The 18,501-nt window shown below is 48.3% G+C and overlaps 1 protein-coding gene across 3 annotated transcripts in view; it reads right to left on the bottom strand.

Annotated features, from left to right (window-relative positions):
* The window catches only part of NOM1 (nucleolar protein with MIF4G domain 1), a 36,279-nt gene extending 23,024 nt beyond the window's left edge, over window positions 1-13,255 (bottom strand). For 2 of the 3 annotated variants that reach the window (XM_023225396.2, XM_023225397.2), the window contains exons 1-4: window positions 12,246-13,235; window positions 10,021-10,148; window positions 8,059-8,254; window positions 1,521-1,844 (exon numbers count right to left, since the gene is read on the bottom strand). In XM_023225396.2, coding sequence (XP_023081164.2) covers window positions 1,521-1,844; window positions 8,059-8,254; window positions 10,021-10,148; window positions 12,246-13,235 — 1,638 coding nt within the window. Of the gene's footprint in view, window positions 1-1,520; window positions 1,845-8,058; window positions 8,255-10,020; window positions 10,149-12,245 lie in introns of all 3 variants that reach the window. The other variant, XM_023225395.3, reaches the window with a different exon arrangement.
* Window positions 13,256-18,501: the final 5,246 nt, after the last annotated feature.

Below are 18,501 nucleotides of genomic sequence, written 5' to 3'. Positions count from 1 at the left end.
CTGAGATGTCCCCAAATGTCAACTTCTTATTGATACAGAATTCATATACCATGAAACTCACTCATGTAAGGTATATAATTAGGTGGCTTTCAGTACATTCTGTGCAACTATCCCTACAATCAATTTAGAACTTTCTCATCACCCAAGAAGAGAAACTCCAAGCCCATCAACAACCATTCCCCGTTTCCCCAACTCCCCAGCCAGCACCCTAGAGCTAGGTGGCCACTAATGTACTTTCTGTCTCTTCTCCATTTTAAAGCACCATTTAATCCGCTGCTCCCATTCCCTTCTCCAGCCCCCTCCTCTTCAGACTGGCTTCTCCGGTGACCAGGATAAGCCAGTAAGGACCGCTGTCACAATTCAGCCCAAAACGCAAATCCCTTCCTCCTCTTGCTGGTCCTCAGCATCCCACACGGGCGTGAATTCTTCCTGGGGACACTAGGGGTCCCCGGCTTCTGGGACCATCCTCATTTCCTTCTCACCTGCCAGCTCTCCCTCCTCCCTGCAGCTAAACGTCAGTGCTCCTTAACCTGAAGGTCCTCTTCACAGCCTGCCCCCTGCCAGGCAAGTCCACCCACGTCCACGGCTCCCAGGACCCCTCTACAAGAGCAGCCCCGAATCCCTTCAGCCCACTTTGTTCACCGCTAACCCAGACTCTCCGAAACGGAGGTGCCTGTCCTTCTAAATCCTCACCTCCTCCTGCACGGTCCCCTGTGCCCCTGACAGGTGACCCTGAGCCCTCCTTCCCTTCACCCCAATCCACATGAGGTCTAGTCATTTCTGACGCCCATGTCCACACCTGCTGCCACGATCCCGACATTTGCCACCACCTACTCCCCAGCTCCTGCAAAAATCCTGACTCCGACCACCTCGCACCTCTTTCTATCTTAGAGTCAAAGTGACCATCAGAAGGAAAACTCCAACTTGTCAATCAGCGGCTGGGACCTTCCGAGGCCCCCAGGATAAACCCTCAATTCCCTGCAGTAATTAACAAGGGTCCAGAGTCCTGGACTCTGCCTTTTTCTCTTGTGATGGCCCCTCCAGGTTCTCACACTAACGCTTTTCGGGTTCTTCCCCAAAGGGTTTCTCAGAAACACACGGTTCCACCCATCTCATCATCTGAACAGCACACAAGGTGAGAGCTGTGGTCAGTTCCTGTCTGACAGAGGGGAAAACTGAGGCTAAGAAGACCCACGTTATGCTGCTGTCAAGTGGCAGAGCCCAAAGTCCAACCCAGGCTTACCCTAGAGCCCCAGGTCCTGTGGCCTCCTTGGTAAATATGTTTTGCATAAATGAATGTTACATAGATCAATTTTTGAATTCACAAAATATTTTCTGAGTTCTTAGTAAAGGAATAAGGTCCATTCACATATTAAAGCCAGAAAACGGGACGAGACAGAAGAAACAGAAATCACTAGGAAAGGAAGAGTATAATATTTACCCCAGATACTGATTTCTAGGTTCTGGCCAGTTTGTGGGCTTTAGGGACTTAGGAAGCAGATCAAGTGTCGCACGCGTACCCTGGTCTGGTCCTGAAACTCGCTGCCTGCCCTGCTGGCTCTGGTCTGGGCTTCAGTGATCAGTTCCTTAAGTGATAAAGCATCATCTTTTCTCAACGAAAAACCCACGTTTTTCAGCATTAACAAGATCAGTTCAATATCTTTTTCGGTGAAAGTTCCAATCAGTTTTTTCAAAATGTCGAAGATGAGGAGAGACTGAACCACGTGGAAGTTGTATAAATGGGCGAGGATGGTGAACAGGTTGTCACACTCTTTCCCTTCACTTCCATGTTTATAGACGGCATCGAACTTCCTCACCACCGCCTCCAGAAAGTGGGCACCGACCTGAAAGAACCGAACAGAAAAAAAATGATTATGTTATTCCTAGAAACCTTCCTTTCTCCTTCAACACACAGAACTGGCACTTTCTAAATGAACAAAGTGTCCACAAGGCAGGGCATTCCAACAAGGCATCCCTCAGCAACCCAGAGCAGCCAGCCAGAGGGCCCCGGCCTGGATGCAAGGGCACCTTCCTCTTGCTAAAACCAACAACAAACGGGCATTGTTTGGCCAGCAGCTGTTCTGACTCCTTGGGAAAAATAAAACTGTTAAAAATGATGTTAAAAATACATCTACATCTCTAAAAATGTTCCACTACGGGCCGGGTGCGGTGGTTCACGCCTGTAATCCCAGCAATTTGGGAGGCGGAGGTGGGCGGATCACGAGGTCAGAGATATCAAGACCATCCTAGCTAACATGGTGAAATTCCGTCTCTACTAAAAATACAAAAAGAAAATTAGCCAGGCGGGGTGGGGTGGTGCACACCTGTAACCCCAGTACTTTGGAAGCTGAGGCGGGTGGATCACGAGGTCAGGAGATTGAGACCATCCTGACTAACAGAGTGAAACCCTGTCTCTACTAAAAATGAAAAAAAAAAAAAAAAATTAGCAGGGTGTGGTGGCACATGCCTGTAATCCCAGTTACTCGGGAGGCTGAGGCAGGAGAATCGCTTGAACCCAGGAGGCGGAGGTTGCAGTGAGCTGAGATCGCACCACTGCACTCCAGCCTGGGTGACAGAGCAAGACTCTGTGTCCAAAAAAAAAAAAAAGTTCCACTACCTAACAATACTCATTTCTTAAAAGATTTTTTGCAGATTTTTACCCCAAATTAATTTCTTACAAGGAAGCAAATACAAGTGATTCCTAAAATAGAAAAACGCAACACATTCTGAATATCAGAGGTTGCCAAATAGACAGGTACTTAATAACCTCGGGAAGGGCCCCAGGTGCCACAGAGGAGAGCCCTACTTTCCCAGGGCTGAGTCTCTGGCACTAACATAGCTTGCGAATACACCCACTTGGCTCAGCCAGTGGTCTGAGGGGCACTGGGCCCTGAGGGGGACCAGCAGTTAAACCAGACACTGCCCTGAGGGGCGGAACTGGGGCCAGGAACTGCCGGGGCTGGTGGAGCTAAGCAAGGCCTAAGTGTTTTCCTTGTGCTGTTCTGGTACATTCTTTTTTATTTATTTATTTATTTTTGAGACGTAGTCTCGCTCTGTCGCCCAGGCTGGAGTGCAGTGGCCGGATCTCAGCTCACTGCAAGCTCCGCCTCCCGGGTTCCCGCCATTCTCCCGCCTCAGCCTCCCGAGTAGCTGGGACTACAGGCGCCCGCCACCTCGCTCCGCTAGTTTTTTGTACTTTTAGTAGAGACGAGGTTTCACCGTGTTAGCCAGGATGGTCTCGATCTCCTGACCTCGTGATCCGCCCGTCTCAGCCTCCCAAAGTGCTGGGATTACAGGCTTGAGCCATGGCGCCCGGCTGTTCTGGTACATTCTATCCTGAATTCCATAACTGTGGACTGAAGGATGAGAAGACCAGGAAGTGGGTCTGTGTGGTCTTCAGCAAGTTCCTGGACCCCTGTTTTTTCAGTGTGTAAAACAGAGATAATAAAACTTGAAGGCAGAAACAGTAGTTTTCAATCTTGCCGGCAACACTATCGTGTCATCATTTTCTCTCAAATCTCAACTTAAGCTGGGACTGGAGGGAAAAGGTGGAAGCAGGGGCATGGTGGTGACACAGAGCGGCCCCCACAGCCCAGCCAGGAGATGATGGCTTAAACAACGCAGCTGCGCTGGACCGGGGATGAAGGGGCTGGGCACCACAGTGACACATGGCAGTGCATGACACTGGCTGTAAAAGCTGAAGGGTCTGTGACTCCCAGGTTTTCGGTCTGGGTAACCAGGAACAACGTGAGGGACAGCAGCCTAGCGGATCTGGACAAAACCAGCTCAGGGGTTATTAAGCTTCAACAGGAGTCATCCAGACAGGACTGGATGGAGATGTAAGGGTGTCAGTGAAAATCGCAGGCAAGGCTGAGATCCACCAGACAGGCTTGAGTGTAATGGGGAAGTACACAGACATCATTGCTAGACTGCAAAAAAATCAATGCTAGAAGAATCCAGAGAAAGGCAACAGATTGGCAGAAGGCCACAGTGACTTACTGGAGGCTAGCTCTGACGGACTGGATATACACTTCAGTTTGTAAAGACCTGAGAAAACTGTAGTTTCCAATTTAAGCCCCTTCAATGAAGATAAACTGGAAGACACATTCTAATATGGCTACTAGGTTATATTCAAATATAATTTTTAAAAGTAAATTAGAATTTTGCAGACATCAATAAAAATTCAAGCAAAAAACATATTCAAGTATGTTGTGGCTGTGGACACCCTTCAACACTGTCTTCTTGGCCTTTAATGCCTTCGCTTTGGCTTCGGCTTTAGGAAGGGCAGGAGCTTCCTTCTTCGCTTTCTGCGCCATCTTCAAGTATGTTTTCTTTTTTTTGAGACAGAGTCTCACTCTGTCGCCCAGGCTGGAGTGCAGTGGCGCGATCTCGGCTCACTGCAAGCTCCACCTCCCAGGTTCACGCCATTCTCCTGCCTCAGCCTCCCGAGTAGCTGGGACTACAGGCGTCCGCCACCTCGCCCGGCTAGTTTTTTGCATTTTTAGTAGAGACGGGGTTTCACCATGTTAGCCAGGATGGTCTCGATCTCCTGACCTCATGATCCGCCCTCTTTGGCCTCCCAAAATGTTGGGATTACGGGCGTGAGCCACCGCGCCCGGCCGTATGTTTTCAATTATGTAAATTACATCAAAATTTCTCAAAATTCTAAATCTGAAGTTCCATTTAACATCTTCAAATTAAATATAACAGCATAACATTTAAGAATACAAGTAAAATTCATGTTGGTAAAGTTATTCAAGCACATCCTGTACGTTAATTCCGACGTGGAAATTTTAACATGAATATACAGACAGAAGCAGTTCAGCAGCTGACACCAACGTCTTTAACACAGAATGTTTTTCTCAGTACAGCACTGAAGGCAGCTGAATGGAGCCAACACCCTGAAAGCTCATCACATGCTGGCAAAGTTTCTGTGGATGTCATTAACTAAAGTACCGTAATGACTTCCGCTCAGAACAAGTCATTTCACTGTCCTTCATGCAATTAGCAAAGGTTTAAATGAAAGTAGGCCCAATAATCTCATGTTTTCCAATCAAGTAAATTCCTGATGTGCTGTGGGTGGTCAGGGTCTATTGCTTTTCCTGTAACTCACTGATACGCTTCCTGCACTAAGATCAATCTGAAGATTAAGTCAGTTGAAGCGTACCAGTGTCCTCCAGGAGGATAGGGAGGCACCAAGAAGTCACAGAATGGCCCTGATTATGGTCATCACAGGGCCCAGGAATGGCACCCAGTGATTCCGTTACTTTGTAAAGACAAGAAAACGGACTCCCACATTCTCATACACGAAAATGAGGAGAGCTCTTAGAAACAAAAAATAAACAACAAAAGAGGGTTCCCAAAGCAGCTGGTGCAGACTTTTTTTTTTTTTTTTGAGATGGAGTCTTGCTCTGTCGCCCAGGGTAGAGTACAGTGGTGCGATCTCAGCTCACTGCAAGCTCCATCCCCTGGGTTCACGCCATTCTCCTGCCTCAGCCTCCCGAGTAGCTGGGACTACAGGCTCCCCCCACCACACCTGCCTAATTTTTTCTTGTATTTTTAGTAGAGACGGGGTTTCACCATGTTAGCCAGGATGGTCTCCATCTCCTGACCTCGTGATCCACCCGCCTTGGTCTCCCAAAGCGCTGGGATTACAGGCGTGAGCCACCGTGCCCGGCCCCAGCTGGTGCAGATTTTCGTATCTGAGATGACTCATGCAGCTGAGAAGAGTCCTGCACTCAGACACTCAGCCTGTGCCCCTCTCTCCTGCCCTCAGCTTCCTAATGCCCCACACGCCTTTCAAAAAGCTGCCACCATGCGACTACTGCTAGACGTGGAAAAATGTGGATCAGAAAATTATCCAGCAACAGCAAAGAACTTTGCAGTGGTAGGAAAAGCCAGCCAAACAAGGAGCAGAATTTCAACACAAAAATCTCTTTCTGTACGTAAATAATGAGCCTTCAATGAGCGCTTACTGTGGGCCAGCTCTTTCCTATGCCTATTTTTTTTTTTTGAGGCAGAGTCTCGCTCTGTCGCCCAGGCTGGAGTGCAGTGGCCGGATCTCAGCTCACTGCAAGCTCCACCTCCCAGGTTTACGCCATTCTCCTGCCTCAGCCTCCCGAGTAGCTGGGACTACAGGCGCCTGCCACCATGCCCAGCTAGTTTTTTGTATTTTTTAGTAGAGATGGGGTTTCACCGTGTTAACCAGGATGGTCTCGATCTCCTGACCTTGTGATCCGCCCGTCTCGGCCTCCCAAAGTGCTGGGATTACAGGCTTGAGCCACCGCGCCCGGCCTCCTATGCCTATTACATTAACTAACTCACTGACCTTAACGACTGGACACAGGAAGACTCGGAGGCACAAGCTCATCTAAGTGACACAGACCGTGCTGGTACAGCACGTTCTGTGCTCAGGCAGCGTCTCCACCCACCCTACACCACCTTCAGCACAGAAGCCCCAGTGACAAGAAGGCTAATTCATTTTGGCAAATCTGTGCATCTTAGAGCAAGCTTTGGAGAGCCCCAGTTAGTAAGACTCTAGATAACTGTTAAGATTATAATTGAGAGAAAATAATATAAAAATGCAGTGAATGTGACTAGCATTGCAGTAGAAAGCATGCTTGCCTAGGAGCCCAGAAAACAAGTTGTGTACTTTTAACAAGACGTGATCTTGGGAATTTCACATAGCGCTTGAGCTGCTTTGCCTGCTGCACTGCAAAGCAGGCTTCGGTAAAAGTCTGTCCTGATCTCACCGGGACACTCTGGGATCAAAGATGAAAAGGAGACAGAAGTATATAAACGTATACCAGGGAATCAGACTTTCAGGGATGCTGTGCTGGAATGGCCTATTTTTTGGAGTACAGCTGTCAGAAAGCAAAAAACTAAGAACCACCATCAAAAGAGACGGTATCATTTAAAGGTCCAAATGGGTCAAACACTGCATTTGCAGGTAAATACTGTATCGTGGGAAAACTACACCTCACTGACCCAACCACCCATTCGTTCACCTACCTCAAAACAAACTACTTTAACTGGACTGATTTCCTTCAACACACCTGATATCAGCTCCCTTGGGGGACTGCAATATTGACTGGGAGGGTTATGACTTTCCTGTATTCAATTAAGACAGAACAGGCCCAGAAGAGGACAGTGACTGTGGAACCAGGACCATCACCAAAGAGCCTCCCTGACTTTAACTACCAGGGTCATGGACCAAGAATACGAAAGCAATGTGGGGGTGTGGCGGACATTTACTTAGCACCTGTCAGGTGCCAGATGCTTTCTGTACATTGTTCAATCCCGACAAAAGCCCACTTCATTGATGAGAAAGGGCCACAACACAGAAAGGGCACCAGGCCTCCCTGAACATGTCCAGGTAGCCCCACGCCCCAGTGCTCTCACATCTCCCATCAATACCAACACCTCAGTAGTGAGACCACACCAACCATTATCTTCCAAACATCTGAAATAAATCAGTGTTAAGGGAGAAGTGCAAAGGAAATGAAGGCACATCTGAGATGTCAGTCCAGAAGAAAATGAAGATAAAAGACATGCTAGGCTGGACAAAACAGGGCTGGGCATGGCAGCTCCCTCCTGCAATCCCAGCACTTTGGGAGGCCAAGGCAGGAGGATCACTGGAGCCCAGGAATTTGACACCAGCCTGGGCAACAGAGTGAGACTCCACTTCTACCCCGGCCAAAAAAATTAGCCAGGCATGGTGGTGTGCACCTGCAGTCCTAGCTACTCTGGAGGATAAGAGGGAGGATCACCTGAGCCTGCAGCTGTGATCGTGCCACGGCACCCCAGCCTAGATGACAGAGACCCTGTCTCAAAAAAAAAAAAAAGAACGGACAGAACAAAGAAACAAAGTTAAGCAAATCAAGTACTTCCTGAATGCTCTTTACAATTACATGACATAGACAATGTAGTATTTATTCAGAACAAAAAGGAATTAACACAAGAACCACCCACAGCACACAATGATGCATTTATCAAGCCTATCATTAAAATAATCGCCATGAGACACTGGTGACAGCCTGGAGAAAGGTACAGCTGTACCTCGATTCCAACGGTGTGGTGAAGGACGCCGACCAGGAGAACATGCTCCATCATCAGTCTGCTGGGCGTGGCCGAGGCAGTGGCACAGGCACTCATGAGGGCGGAGGTCAGGGTGTCATTCATGTCCTTTCTGCTGTGGGCCATGTACAGCTCCTCCAGCTGCCCGCTGATGGAAGCCATGTTGGGCTCGCTCAACCTGCAGAGAATTGTAAAGACAGCAACAGTGTTTCCCATTAGGAATTTTCAGTTCCATGTTTATTTTTTTTATTTTTTTTATTTTTTTATTTTTGAGACGGAGTCTCGCTCTGTCGCCCAGGCTGGAGTGCAGTGGCCGGATCTCAGCTCACTGCAAGCTCCGCCTCCCGGGTTCCCGCCATTCTCCTGCCTCAGCCTCCCGAGTAGCTGGGACTACAGGCGCCACCACGTCGCCTGGCTAGTTTTTTGTATTTTTAGTAGAGATGGGGTTTCACCGTGTTAGCCAGGATGGTCTCGATCTCCTGACGTCGTGATCCGCCCGTCTCGGCCTCCCAAAGGGCTGGGATTACAGGCTTGAGCCACCGCGCCCGGCCGATTTTTAAAAATTAAAAAGTTATCCATACCAACAATATATTCTATTTTTGTGTACACTTTTGACCCCTTCACTGTTCTTATATTGACCCAATAACCCAGCATCTATTATTCATAACCACATAATATTCTGGAATCCCGAAACAATGTAATTGCTGTCTTCACAAGATGAAATGTGGCCACACGGAGGCATACCCTGGATTAAGTCTACAGAAACATAGGCGAGGATACTCCCCTGAATATCCTGACCTGGTATCTCCACAGGCAGAGTCCAGACTTAGGATGTGCTGTTAGAAAAAATGCTAACTTCTTATTTCTTAGGTGGCATAGAAATCCTTAGTTCCTAACACTAGAAAAGGCTGCTCTGTTTGAACGGGTAGCAGGGGAGACTGTACACACATGTACATGGAAGGTTATTCCTTGTGCACCTGTGCTAATACAGAACTCAACATTAAAACAGAGGTTTACAGTAAATTCCCAGGATAATAGGAAACAAAAAGCAATACAAGGGGGTGGGTGAGGCCACGGAGGGGCAGCAGGAGAGAGACGGTGGTGAGTTTTATCTCGATTGCAGTGGTGGTAACTCGAATCTTCATGTGATAAAACTACACAGACCTGCTTGGGTGCAGTGACTCATGCCTGTAATCCCAGCACTTTGGGAGGCTGGGGCAGGTGGATCACCTGAGTTCGGGAGTTTGAGACCAGCCTGACATACATGGAGAAACCCCATCTCTACTAAAAATACAAAACTAGCTGGCGTGGTGGTGTATGCCTGTAATCCCAGCTACTCGGGAGGCCAAGGCAAGAGAATCGCTTGAACCTGGGAGGTGGAGGTTGCAGTGAGCCAAATCGCGCCATTGCACTCCACCCAGTGCAACAAGAGCAAAAACTCCATCTCAAAAAAAGTCACACGCATACACCCTCAAAACCAAAGAGCTGATGGGCACGCGTAACTGCCAAAGCCCCACCGGTATGGTTTCCAATCAGTTTTTTAAATGTTCTGTTCTTAAAGTGGTTAACAACAAAATGCAGACATGAGCAATGTGTAAGGGGGATGGAAGACCAGGTGACTGTGTTCCTGCAGAGCGGACACAGGCCAGTCCTTCCAACACTGTCCTTAGACGCACAAAGAACCTCTGCTCTATTCCTTCCTGCTTCTCAGAATAACGATGTGGGCACTGGGGCTGCTCTCAAACCCTGAAGGGATTCAAAGTATCCAACAGTTGGGTATCCTCTCCTTCTCGAGGTATGGGTCTGGGTGCATCAAGACAAGAACAGAAAGGATCCGATCGACCGTCCCCATCACTTCTATTTGAATTGCGGGGATAACTCCTACATTTTTAGAAAACAGACAAGCTCCTTAAGTGATACCGCGTAACAATACTGCAAGGTCACCTGTTAAGTAAACCTTTCACGTGTTTCTTCAGCCTTTCTAGTTCTTCCTTTTTCCTGAGGTCCACTGTCTCCTCAGCGCGCCGCACATGAGGTGGGATGTACTTTTCACCACTTTCACAAAGATTCCGCTTGAAAAAGAAATAAATTACAAACAATTTACCCTGACCAAATCCTGTTTTTTTTCCTTTGCCATATGTGCATTTAAATATTAAATTCCCAAGAACTGGTGGAAGCTGCTACTGATCATTGCTGCCTAAATACATCAGATTTATTGAGTGCTTAGTATATGGGTAAACATTCCACTCATCAGGATGTGCATGTCATTATTTCCATTCATGCTATTGACAATACATTTCATCATCTCGTTTTCCCCTGCGCAGTTCTTCAGACCTAGCTGTGCACCTCTGGTATCTGCTCAACTCCAGCAGAGCCCTATCTACTGCGCTTTTGCTCGGCCTTAATTTACTGCAGGCACAGTAGCATACAAATACCTAAATTAAACATACCACTAGTTTTGGAGGAAAAGTGTCCTAAAAATAATTTCAAACTTGTTTAAAAGTAGTATCTAAGTTTATATGACAAAAATCAAAACCAGCTCACATCTCACATCTGTAATCCCAGCACTTTGGGAGGCTGAGGCGGGCGGATCATGAGGTCAGGAGATCCAGACCATCCTGGCTAACACGGTGAAATCCCGTCTCTACTAAAAATACAAAAAATTAGCCGGGTATGGTGGCGGGCACCTGTAGTCGCAGCTACTTGGGGAGCTGAGGCAGGAGAATGGCGTGAACCCGGAAGGTGGAGCTTGCAGTGAGCCAAGACTGCGCCACTGCACTCCAGCCTAGGAGACAGTGTCAGACTCAGTTTCAAAAAAAAAAAATCAAAACCAGCTCACTATTTCTTAAATTATCAAGGGGGTTGGTGGTGTCTGCAAATCATTAAGGACACAAACATTTGTAAGGCAAGATCCTCACTGCTAGAGAGTTTAAACCTGGTTCAACAAATACGTGTATACATAGAAGCTGAATATTTATACACATAGAAGTAGTGCGATGTGGGGAGAAGGAAATGCAGGCAATTCCATACAGCTGCCTCCAACCATGAGCTACATGCAAAAGAACGCTGAGATAAAATATGCAAGAGGACAGCCTATGAAAGCCTTGATTGCTACATCCTGGATTCTCAACTTTTTTTTTTTTTTTTCTTTGAAACAGAGTCTTCCTCTGTCCCCTAGGCTGGAGTACAGTGGTGTGATCTCGGCTCACTGTGACCTCTGCCCCCCTGGTTTAAGCCTCAGCCTTCCAAGTAGCTGGGATTACAGGCGCCTGCCACCAGGCCCGGCTATTTTTTGTATTTTTAGTAGAGACGGGGTTTCACCACGTTAGTCAGGCTGGTCTCAAACACCTGACCTCAAATGATCTGCCCGCCTCAGCCTCCCAAAGTGCTGGGATTACAGGCGTGAACTTTACCTTTAATTCAATGTTGGACTTTATCCAGGGGAGTGCTGTAAATTAGCTTTGGGTTTTAGAAAACTCTAGAGGCCGGGCGCGGTGGCTCAAGCCTGTAATCCTAGCACTTTGGGAGGCCGAGACGGGCGGATCACGAGGTCAGGAGATCGAGACCATCCTGGCTAACACAGTGAAACCCCGTCTCTACTAAAAAATACAAAAAACTAGCCAGGCGAGGTGGCGGGCGCCTGTAGTCTCAGCTACTCCGGAGGCTGAGGCAGGAGAATGGTGTAAACCCGGGAGGCGGAGCTTGCAGTGAGCTGAGATCCGGCCACTGCACACCAGCCTGGGCGACAGAGCGAGACTCCGTCTCAAAGAAAAAAAAAAAAAAGAAAAGAAAAGAAAATTCACTTTAGAAGTCGGGCACAGCAGATGTCCTCGGATACTTGAAAGTGGCCTGAACAGATGGGGTGGGTTGCTTTAGACCTGGGCCGGTAAACACAGAATGAAGATGCCACACACTGTGGAGACAGCCCTAAAGTCCCCGGGATAAAAATGTCTCTATATTGCTTTTTCCCTAAACTTTACATTATGAAAATTTAAAAACATGAAAGACCGAATAGAGTAACGTACCCGATTTACTCACATTGAGCTGAAACCATTATCAAGACACCAAGTCTGTGTCACTTCTGTCTCACGCCCTCCTCCCCGTCCCTCCTCCCCGTCCCGTTATTTTGAAGGAAATCCCAGAGGGCCTAGAGAGTGTTCACACGATACCTGCTCCGTTATGTCACCGTCCTCCGAGGAATTTTCACTCTTTTCTTCATCTTCTGCAAAACGGACTCTCTTCTCCCTCCTTTTCTCCTGCGTTCCCTTCTCCTTTTCTTCCCCCTGTTCCTGTTCTGTATCCTCGTCGTCGTCCTCGCTCTGCGCTTCTGCTTCTGCTTCCTGCGCCTTTTTTTCCTTTTCTACGTCTTCCTCCTCCTCTTCACTTCCGTCCTGGGAGTCACTCTCTAAGTCACTTTCGGGAAGTGTCTGTGCGGCATCTTCCTCCTCCTCACCACTGCTGTCGTACAAGCCGCTATTTTTCCCAGACTCCAGGACTCCCAGAATATAGTCGAGCCCGTCGCGTGCAAAGCTCAGCGGCACGGAGCTGCTGCCGTCCTTCTTTTTGCGCTTGTTCAAGCCGAGGCAACGCTCCAGCTTTCGGATCTCTCGGTCCTCCTCCTCGTTGGCCGCTAGAAGCGCCCGTTTTCGGGCAGCGGCGGTGGCGGCTGCGGAGGGTCTAGTCTTTGCGGTGGGGGCCGTGACCTTGGCCTTGACCCGGGACGGCTGCGGCTCTTTGGGAGGCGAGGGGTCCCGACGGGGGGCTGGGCGGGCGCGCTCCTCTGTGTCCCGCCGGGGACCGCTCGCTTCTTCGGCTCCGCTTCGGCCTCCCGCGCCGGGACCCTCGTCGGGGCCCGCCGTCCTCCGCAGCCGGCGTGCTTTCCGAAGGTGCCGCTTCTCCTTCCTCAGTTCCTTGCGACTTTTTCTCCCTCCCGGGCGGAAGCGCACCGGGTCGCCGCGCCCCCCACAACCCTTGGGAGCCTCGCCCTCCGAAGTCGCGTGCACGAACTCCTTCACCGCTAGCTTCAGTCTCTTCAGGGCCTTCTCCCCACCGCCGCCTGGACCGCGGTGCGGCCCGCGGCCCACTTTGCGCTTCATGGGGACCACGCGTCCACGGGAGCCTCCGGGGCCGGCCTCTCCGGTGCTCCTGGACGCCGCCATTTTTCGAGACGCGTGGACGCACGACTTCCGGCCGAGGCGGGACTTCCGGGGACAGCGGCGGCTGCGCGGGGCGAGCGGGCGGCGTCCCCTGCTGGCCGGAGGGCGACAGCGCACAGCTGTGCGGGGCGCCGGGCAGGTGGCGCCCGGGGCAGGCGCGCCCGCGGGTGGGCGCGGCGTGGACGTCAGGCTCGCGATGAGCGTGGAGGTGCCTTCGCGTTTAAAAGGGAAATCTGGCCGGGCGCGGTGGCTCACGGCTGTAATCCCAGCACTTTGGGAGGCCTGGGCGGGTGGATCACCTGGGGTCAGGAGTTCGAGACCAGCCTGGCCAATCTGGTGAAACCCCGTCCCTACAAAAATTAGCTGAGCGTGGTGGCGGGCGCCTGTAATCCCAGCTACTCGGAGGCTGAGGCAGGAGAATCGCTTGAACCCGGGAGGCGGAGGTTGCAGTGAGCCGAGATTGCGCCACTGCACTCCAGCCTGGGCGACAGAGAGAGACTCCAAAGGGGAATCCTCGAGGATGATGGAGGGAGGCTCCGCGCGGGCCAGCGCGAGCCGGAGGTTGGCAGCGGCGGCGCTGGGATGCGCGGGCCCCCGGGTTCGTGTCCACCCGGGACCCAGGAATGCGAGGCCTTTGCAGATGTGGTCGAGACGAGGTTAGGGCTGGCCCCAGATCCAGCGTTCTCCTGAGAAGCAGGCTCTGGATACGGACCGGGGAGACGCCTGTGGCCCCAGGCGGCCGAGGACCCCGAAGGAGCCGGCCCTGCCCAGGCTGGGTTTGGACGCTGGGTCCCCACCAGGGGCAGAGCGTTTGTGGTTCCTCGTTACCGGGTAACTTGAACCGGGAAGGGAACCAGAGGCCGCGCGGTTTGCGTCTACATTTTTGGGAGGCCCCCCGCCTAGCAGTGAGTTGGGGGAAGACGGGGCTGCTGCTGTGGGGTTCTTGGCCTGACCAGGGGCCGCTTCTCTTCCTGGACATTCTCAGAAGCTTCATTTCCACAGAGTTCCCGCCCTTGACTTTAATTATTTAATTAAAACAAAAATTTTTTTTTGAGACCGAATCTCACTCTGTTGCCGAGGCTGGAGTGCAATGGCGCCACCAAAGTGCTGGGATTACACGCAATCCACCGCGCCGGGCCTGTCCTTGACTTTAAAATGTTTTAATTTTTGCCAGCTTGTCAGCTCAAAGTGGCATCTTGTCATTTAGTTCCTGATGAGAGTGGGTGTCTTTGTTCACTGGCCATTTGTATTTACTCCTCTGTTTATGGCCTTTGTCCATTTTCCTTATACGTTTTAGGAACATTTTTTAAATATAAAATTTTATTTTATATAATATAAATTTATTATTTAAAATAATTTTTAAATAATAAATTTAATATATTTATTTAATATAAATGTATTTAATATAAATTTATTTAATTTATTAATATAAATGTATTTATTTATTTATTTAATATAAATGTAAAGTAGAGATAGGGTCTCCCTGTGTTGTCCAGGCAGGTCTCAAACTCAAATCCCTAAGCTCAAATCCCAAAGTATTGGGATGACAGACATGAGTCACCACACCTGGCAAGGAATTCTTTACAAATAAAAAATTTTGAATAATCCTCTGTATCTCCTATGTGCAAATATTTTCCTTTCTCAAATATTTAAGGCATTTGATAAATAAGTAATTTTTAATAAGCATTATACTGTATGTACAGAGTCCAAAATTCAAAAGGTGCAAAAAGATATAAATGAAAAGGTCAATTTCCATGCTGTGCCCATCCACAAGCCACCCAGTTCTCCTTCCATGAAGCAGCAATATGGCATTCTCAAGTGATCTTCACAATAGATTCTATACTCAGTGAAGCATACTCAGTGAAGCATAGATTCTATACTCAGTGAAGATCTCAAGTGATCTTCACAATAGATTCTATACTCAGTGAAGCAATATGGCGTTCTCAAGTGATCTTCACAATAGATTCTATACTCAGTGAAGCATGTGTGTGCTGTGTCTCATGAGTGTTAGTTTACTAAACACTATTCCACATCTTGCTTTTTTCATTTAACAATGTATCTTGTAGAGCATCCTGCAGCAGAGGGAGGGACCAATGGACCTTCCCTGCCATCATCATCTCTGCCTGGATTATTGCAAAGGCCTCTGGTCTCCCCACTTTCATCCCCTCAACCCTTCAGTATGCTCTCAGCATAGCAGCCACAGGCATGCTTTTAAAATATGACGATAGGACCACGTGGCTGCCTGCCGGCTCACTCTCCAGGAATCCTGGCAGTCCTGCTGGATCTGCCCTCACCTCCTCATCTCCTTACCCTGTCTCCCCTCTCTCCCAGTGCTTCCACCTGCTCCAGTGCGGGCACAGGCTCCGGGTCATTTCTGAGCCCAGCCTTTGCTCAAATGTCTCAGCAAGTCCATCCTGACGGCAGCCCTGTTTGAGGCTGCAGCAGCCTCAAAATCCTGTTTCCTGTCATCCTGTTTCCTTGGCACTTCCCTCCCCGTTTGACTTATGTGTTGGTTGTCTCCTTCTCACCAGGGCACGACTTCTGGTCTGCGGATTTGTCCCCAGGGTTAGTGGCACTCGGTAAATAGACGTGAATGAATGGATGCTTTGTTATTTTTTATTGGCTGCAAAGTCAGTGATGGAGAGGCCGTCCATCATTTAGTGACGCAGCCCCTGGTGATAGTTTTTATTTCCCACACATTCATACTAAAAAGATGCTACAATGAATAGCTTTCCACACACAGCATTTCATGTGAGAGTATAGTTTCAGGGATATATTCCTAGAAGTGTGTGAATTCTGAAATTGATGGTATGTATTTTGTAAATTTGATAAATATTGCTGAAGGACCATCCATGGAAGTCACACCAATGAATGAAAGTTATGAAACTTATCTTTGCCAATTTGACGGAAGAAAAAATCTCATTAAGTTGAATTTGCATGTTCCTTAGTAAAAGTGGAGCTGACCATCCTTCATATGCTTCTGAGCCATTTCCATTTCATTTCTGCAAAATTGCGATTCATATCCTTTGCCCATTTTTCTATGGTTTATGACAGTCTTTTCTTACAGAAGCTCTTTACATATTAAGGAAATTGGCTCCTGTTCATGACATGTTGCAAATATGTGTTTTTCTCTAGTTGACTAGTTTTATTTTTGTTTTTGTTTTTTTTTTTTTTTTTCCATGGACGATTAAAATTTTTTTTTTCATTTTTAGAATTATCAGTCTTTTATGACTTCTAAAGTTTTGTATCATACTTTGAAAGCCCTTCCCCACTCAAAGATTTTTTTTTTTTTAAAGTTTCCTCTTTCCTTTTAGAGATGGGGGTCTCTCGATGTTGCCCAGGCTAGAAAGTAGTGGCTCTTCACAGGCGGGATCATAGCTTACCATGGCCTCAAACTCCTGGGCTCGAGTGATCCTCCCGCCTCAGCCTCCTGAGTAGCTGAGATTACAGGCTGGCTCCTAAAATACCTAACACCATGCCTGGCTCCTAAAATACTTAATCTTTGACCAATGTAGTTTTTATTTTGATGTATAAAACAAGGTAAGACCAACCTATTTTTTTCCCCAGAAAATGTCAATGCCAGTACATTTTATTGAAAAATCTACCTTTTCTCCACCAATTTGAAACACCATCTTGATAATACAGCAAAGTTTTTAAAATGTGTTTGAGCCTATTTCTGGGTTCTCTATTCTTTTTCCTAATCTTCCTGCATGTGTATGCCTCAGTGCTATACTGCTTTAACTATTATGGCTCTATAACATAGTTTAATATCAGTCTTCTCATTCCTTGTTACTCTTCATTTTCGTAATTGATTTTTTTTTTTTTGGGGGGACGGAGTCTCGCTCTGTTGCCCAGGCTGGAGTGCAGTGGCCCAATCTCAGCTCACTGCAAGCTCCGCCTCCCGGGTTCCCGCCATTCTCCTGCCTCAGCCTCCCGAGTAGCTGGGACTACAGGCGCCCGCCACCTCACCCGGCTAGTTTTTTGTATTTTTTAGTAGAGACGGGGTTTCACCGTGTAGGCCAGGATGGTCTCGATCTCCTGACCTTGTGATCCGCCCGTCTTGGCCTCCCAAAGTGCTGGAATTACAGGCTTGAGCCACCGCGCCCAGCCCGTAATTGATTTCTTTAGTGCTTTTGTTTTTTTTAAAATAAATTTTATCTTTATTTTTATTTATTTTTTGGAGACAGGCTCTTTCTCTGTTGCCCAGGCTGGAGTGCCATGGCATGATCGTAGCTCACTGCAGCCTCGCCCTTCTGGGCTCAAGTGATGCTCCATTCTCAACTTCCCAAGTAGCTGGGACTACAGGTGCATGCCACCATGCCTGGCTAATTTATTTTATTTTTTATTTTTAGTATAGAGGAGTTCTTGCTGTGTTGCCCAGGCTGGTTTCAAACTCCTAAGTGCAAACGGTCCTTCTACCTCAGTCCCCCAAAGTGCAGTGATTACCAATAAGAGCCGTTGCACCCAACTTAAAAAGCGAAATTTAGAATTAACGAACATCCATGAAAAATCCTGTTGGTATTTTTAACTGGGGCTGTGTTTACTTTGTAGACTAAATTGGGAATAAAAGCTAGAATATTTATGATGTTAAATCTTCCTCTCTAAGGACAGTGTATACCTTCCGTTCATTCAGCCAGTCTGTGTTCTCTTCATATTGGTTGTGCATATGTTTCTTGCAGAATTTATTCTTAAGTGTCTTATCACTCTGTTTTTGTCAATGGGATCATTACATCTTCTAACATGTATGAAGGCTGTATGCTCATCCAAAAATCTGGGCCTCTAGAGAATATGAAAAGAACGGACATTGGAGACAGTCAGATTTCCCTGTCCTAACCTTCTCCTTTCCAACTTTTATCTGGCTTGTTTTTCTCCTAATTGCCTCGCTAACTCCTGCAGCACAAATGTCCTGGTGTCCTGGGCTCCCTGTCTTGGAGGAGGAGGAGGGAGGGGGCGAGGCCTGGAAAAGGCGGGGGATGGGGGCCCCTGGCTCAGAGGGGCATTTCTGACGCCTGAGAGGATGTGGGACTTCCCATGGGCAATGTGGGAGGAGGTGAGGGCTTCTGAATGAGCCTGGCACATGGCACAGTGACCTTGCCTGGCTGGAGTGGAGGATGGGTGTCAGGCAGAAGCAAAGCCAAACTGGGCAGCGAGAGCACGTGTCCCACCTGCGGTGGACAGAAGCTGTGCAGATGGTTTCCCAAGCCTCAGCCTCCATCGTCACAGCAGCCAATGGCTTCCCAAGCCTCAGCCTCCGTCCTCACAGCAGCCA

This window comes from Piliocolobus tephrosceles, chromosome 8, assembly GCF_002776525.5.
Source record: "Piliocolobus tephrosceles isolate RC106 chromosome 8, ASM277652v3, whole genome shotgun sequence".
NCBI classification, from domain to species: domain Eukaryota; kingdom Metazoa; phylum Chordata; class Mammalia; order Primates; family Cercopithecidae; genus Piliocolobus; species Piliocolobus tephrosceles.
This window is presented reverse-complemented; position numbering and strand designations above follow the sequence as displayed.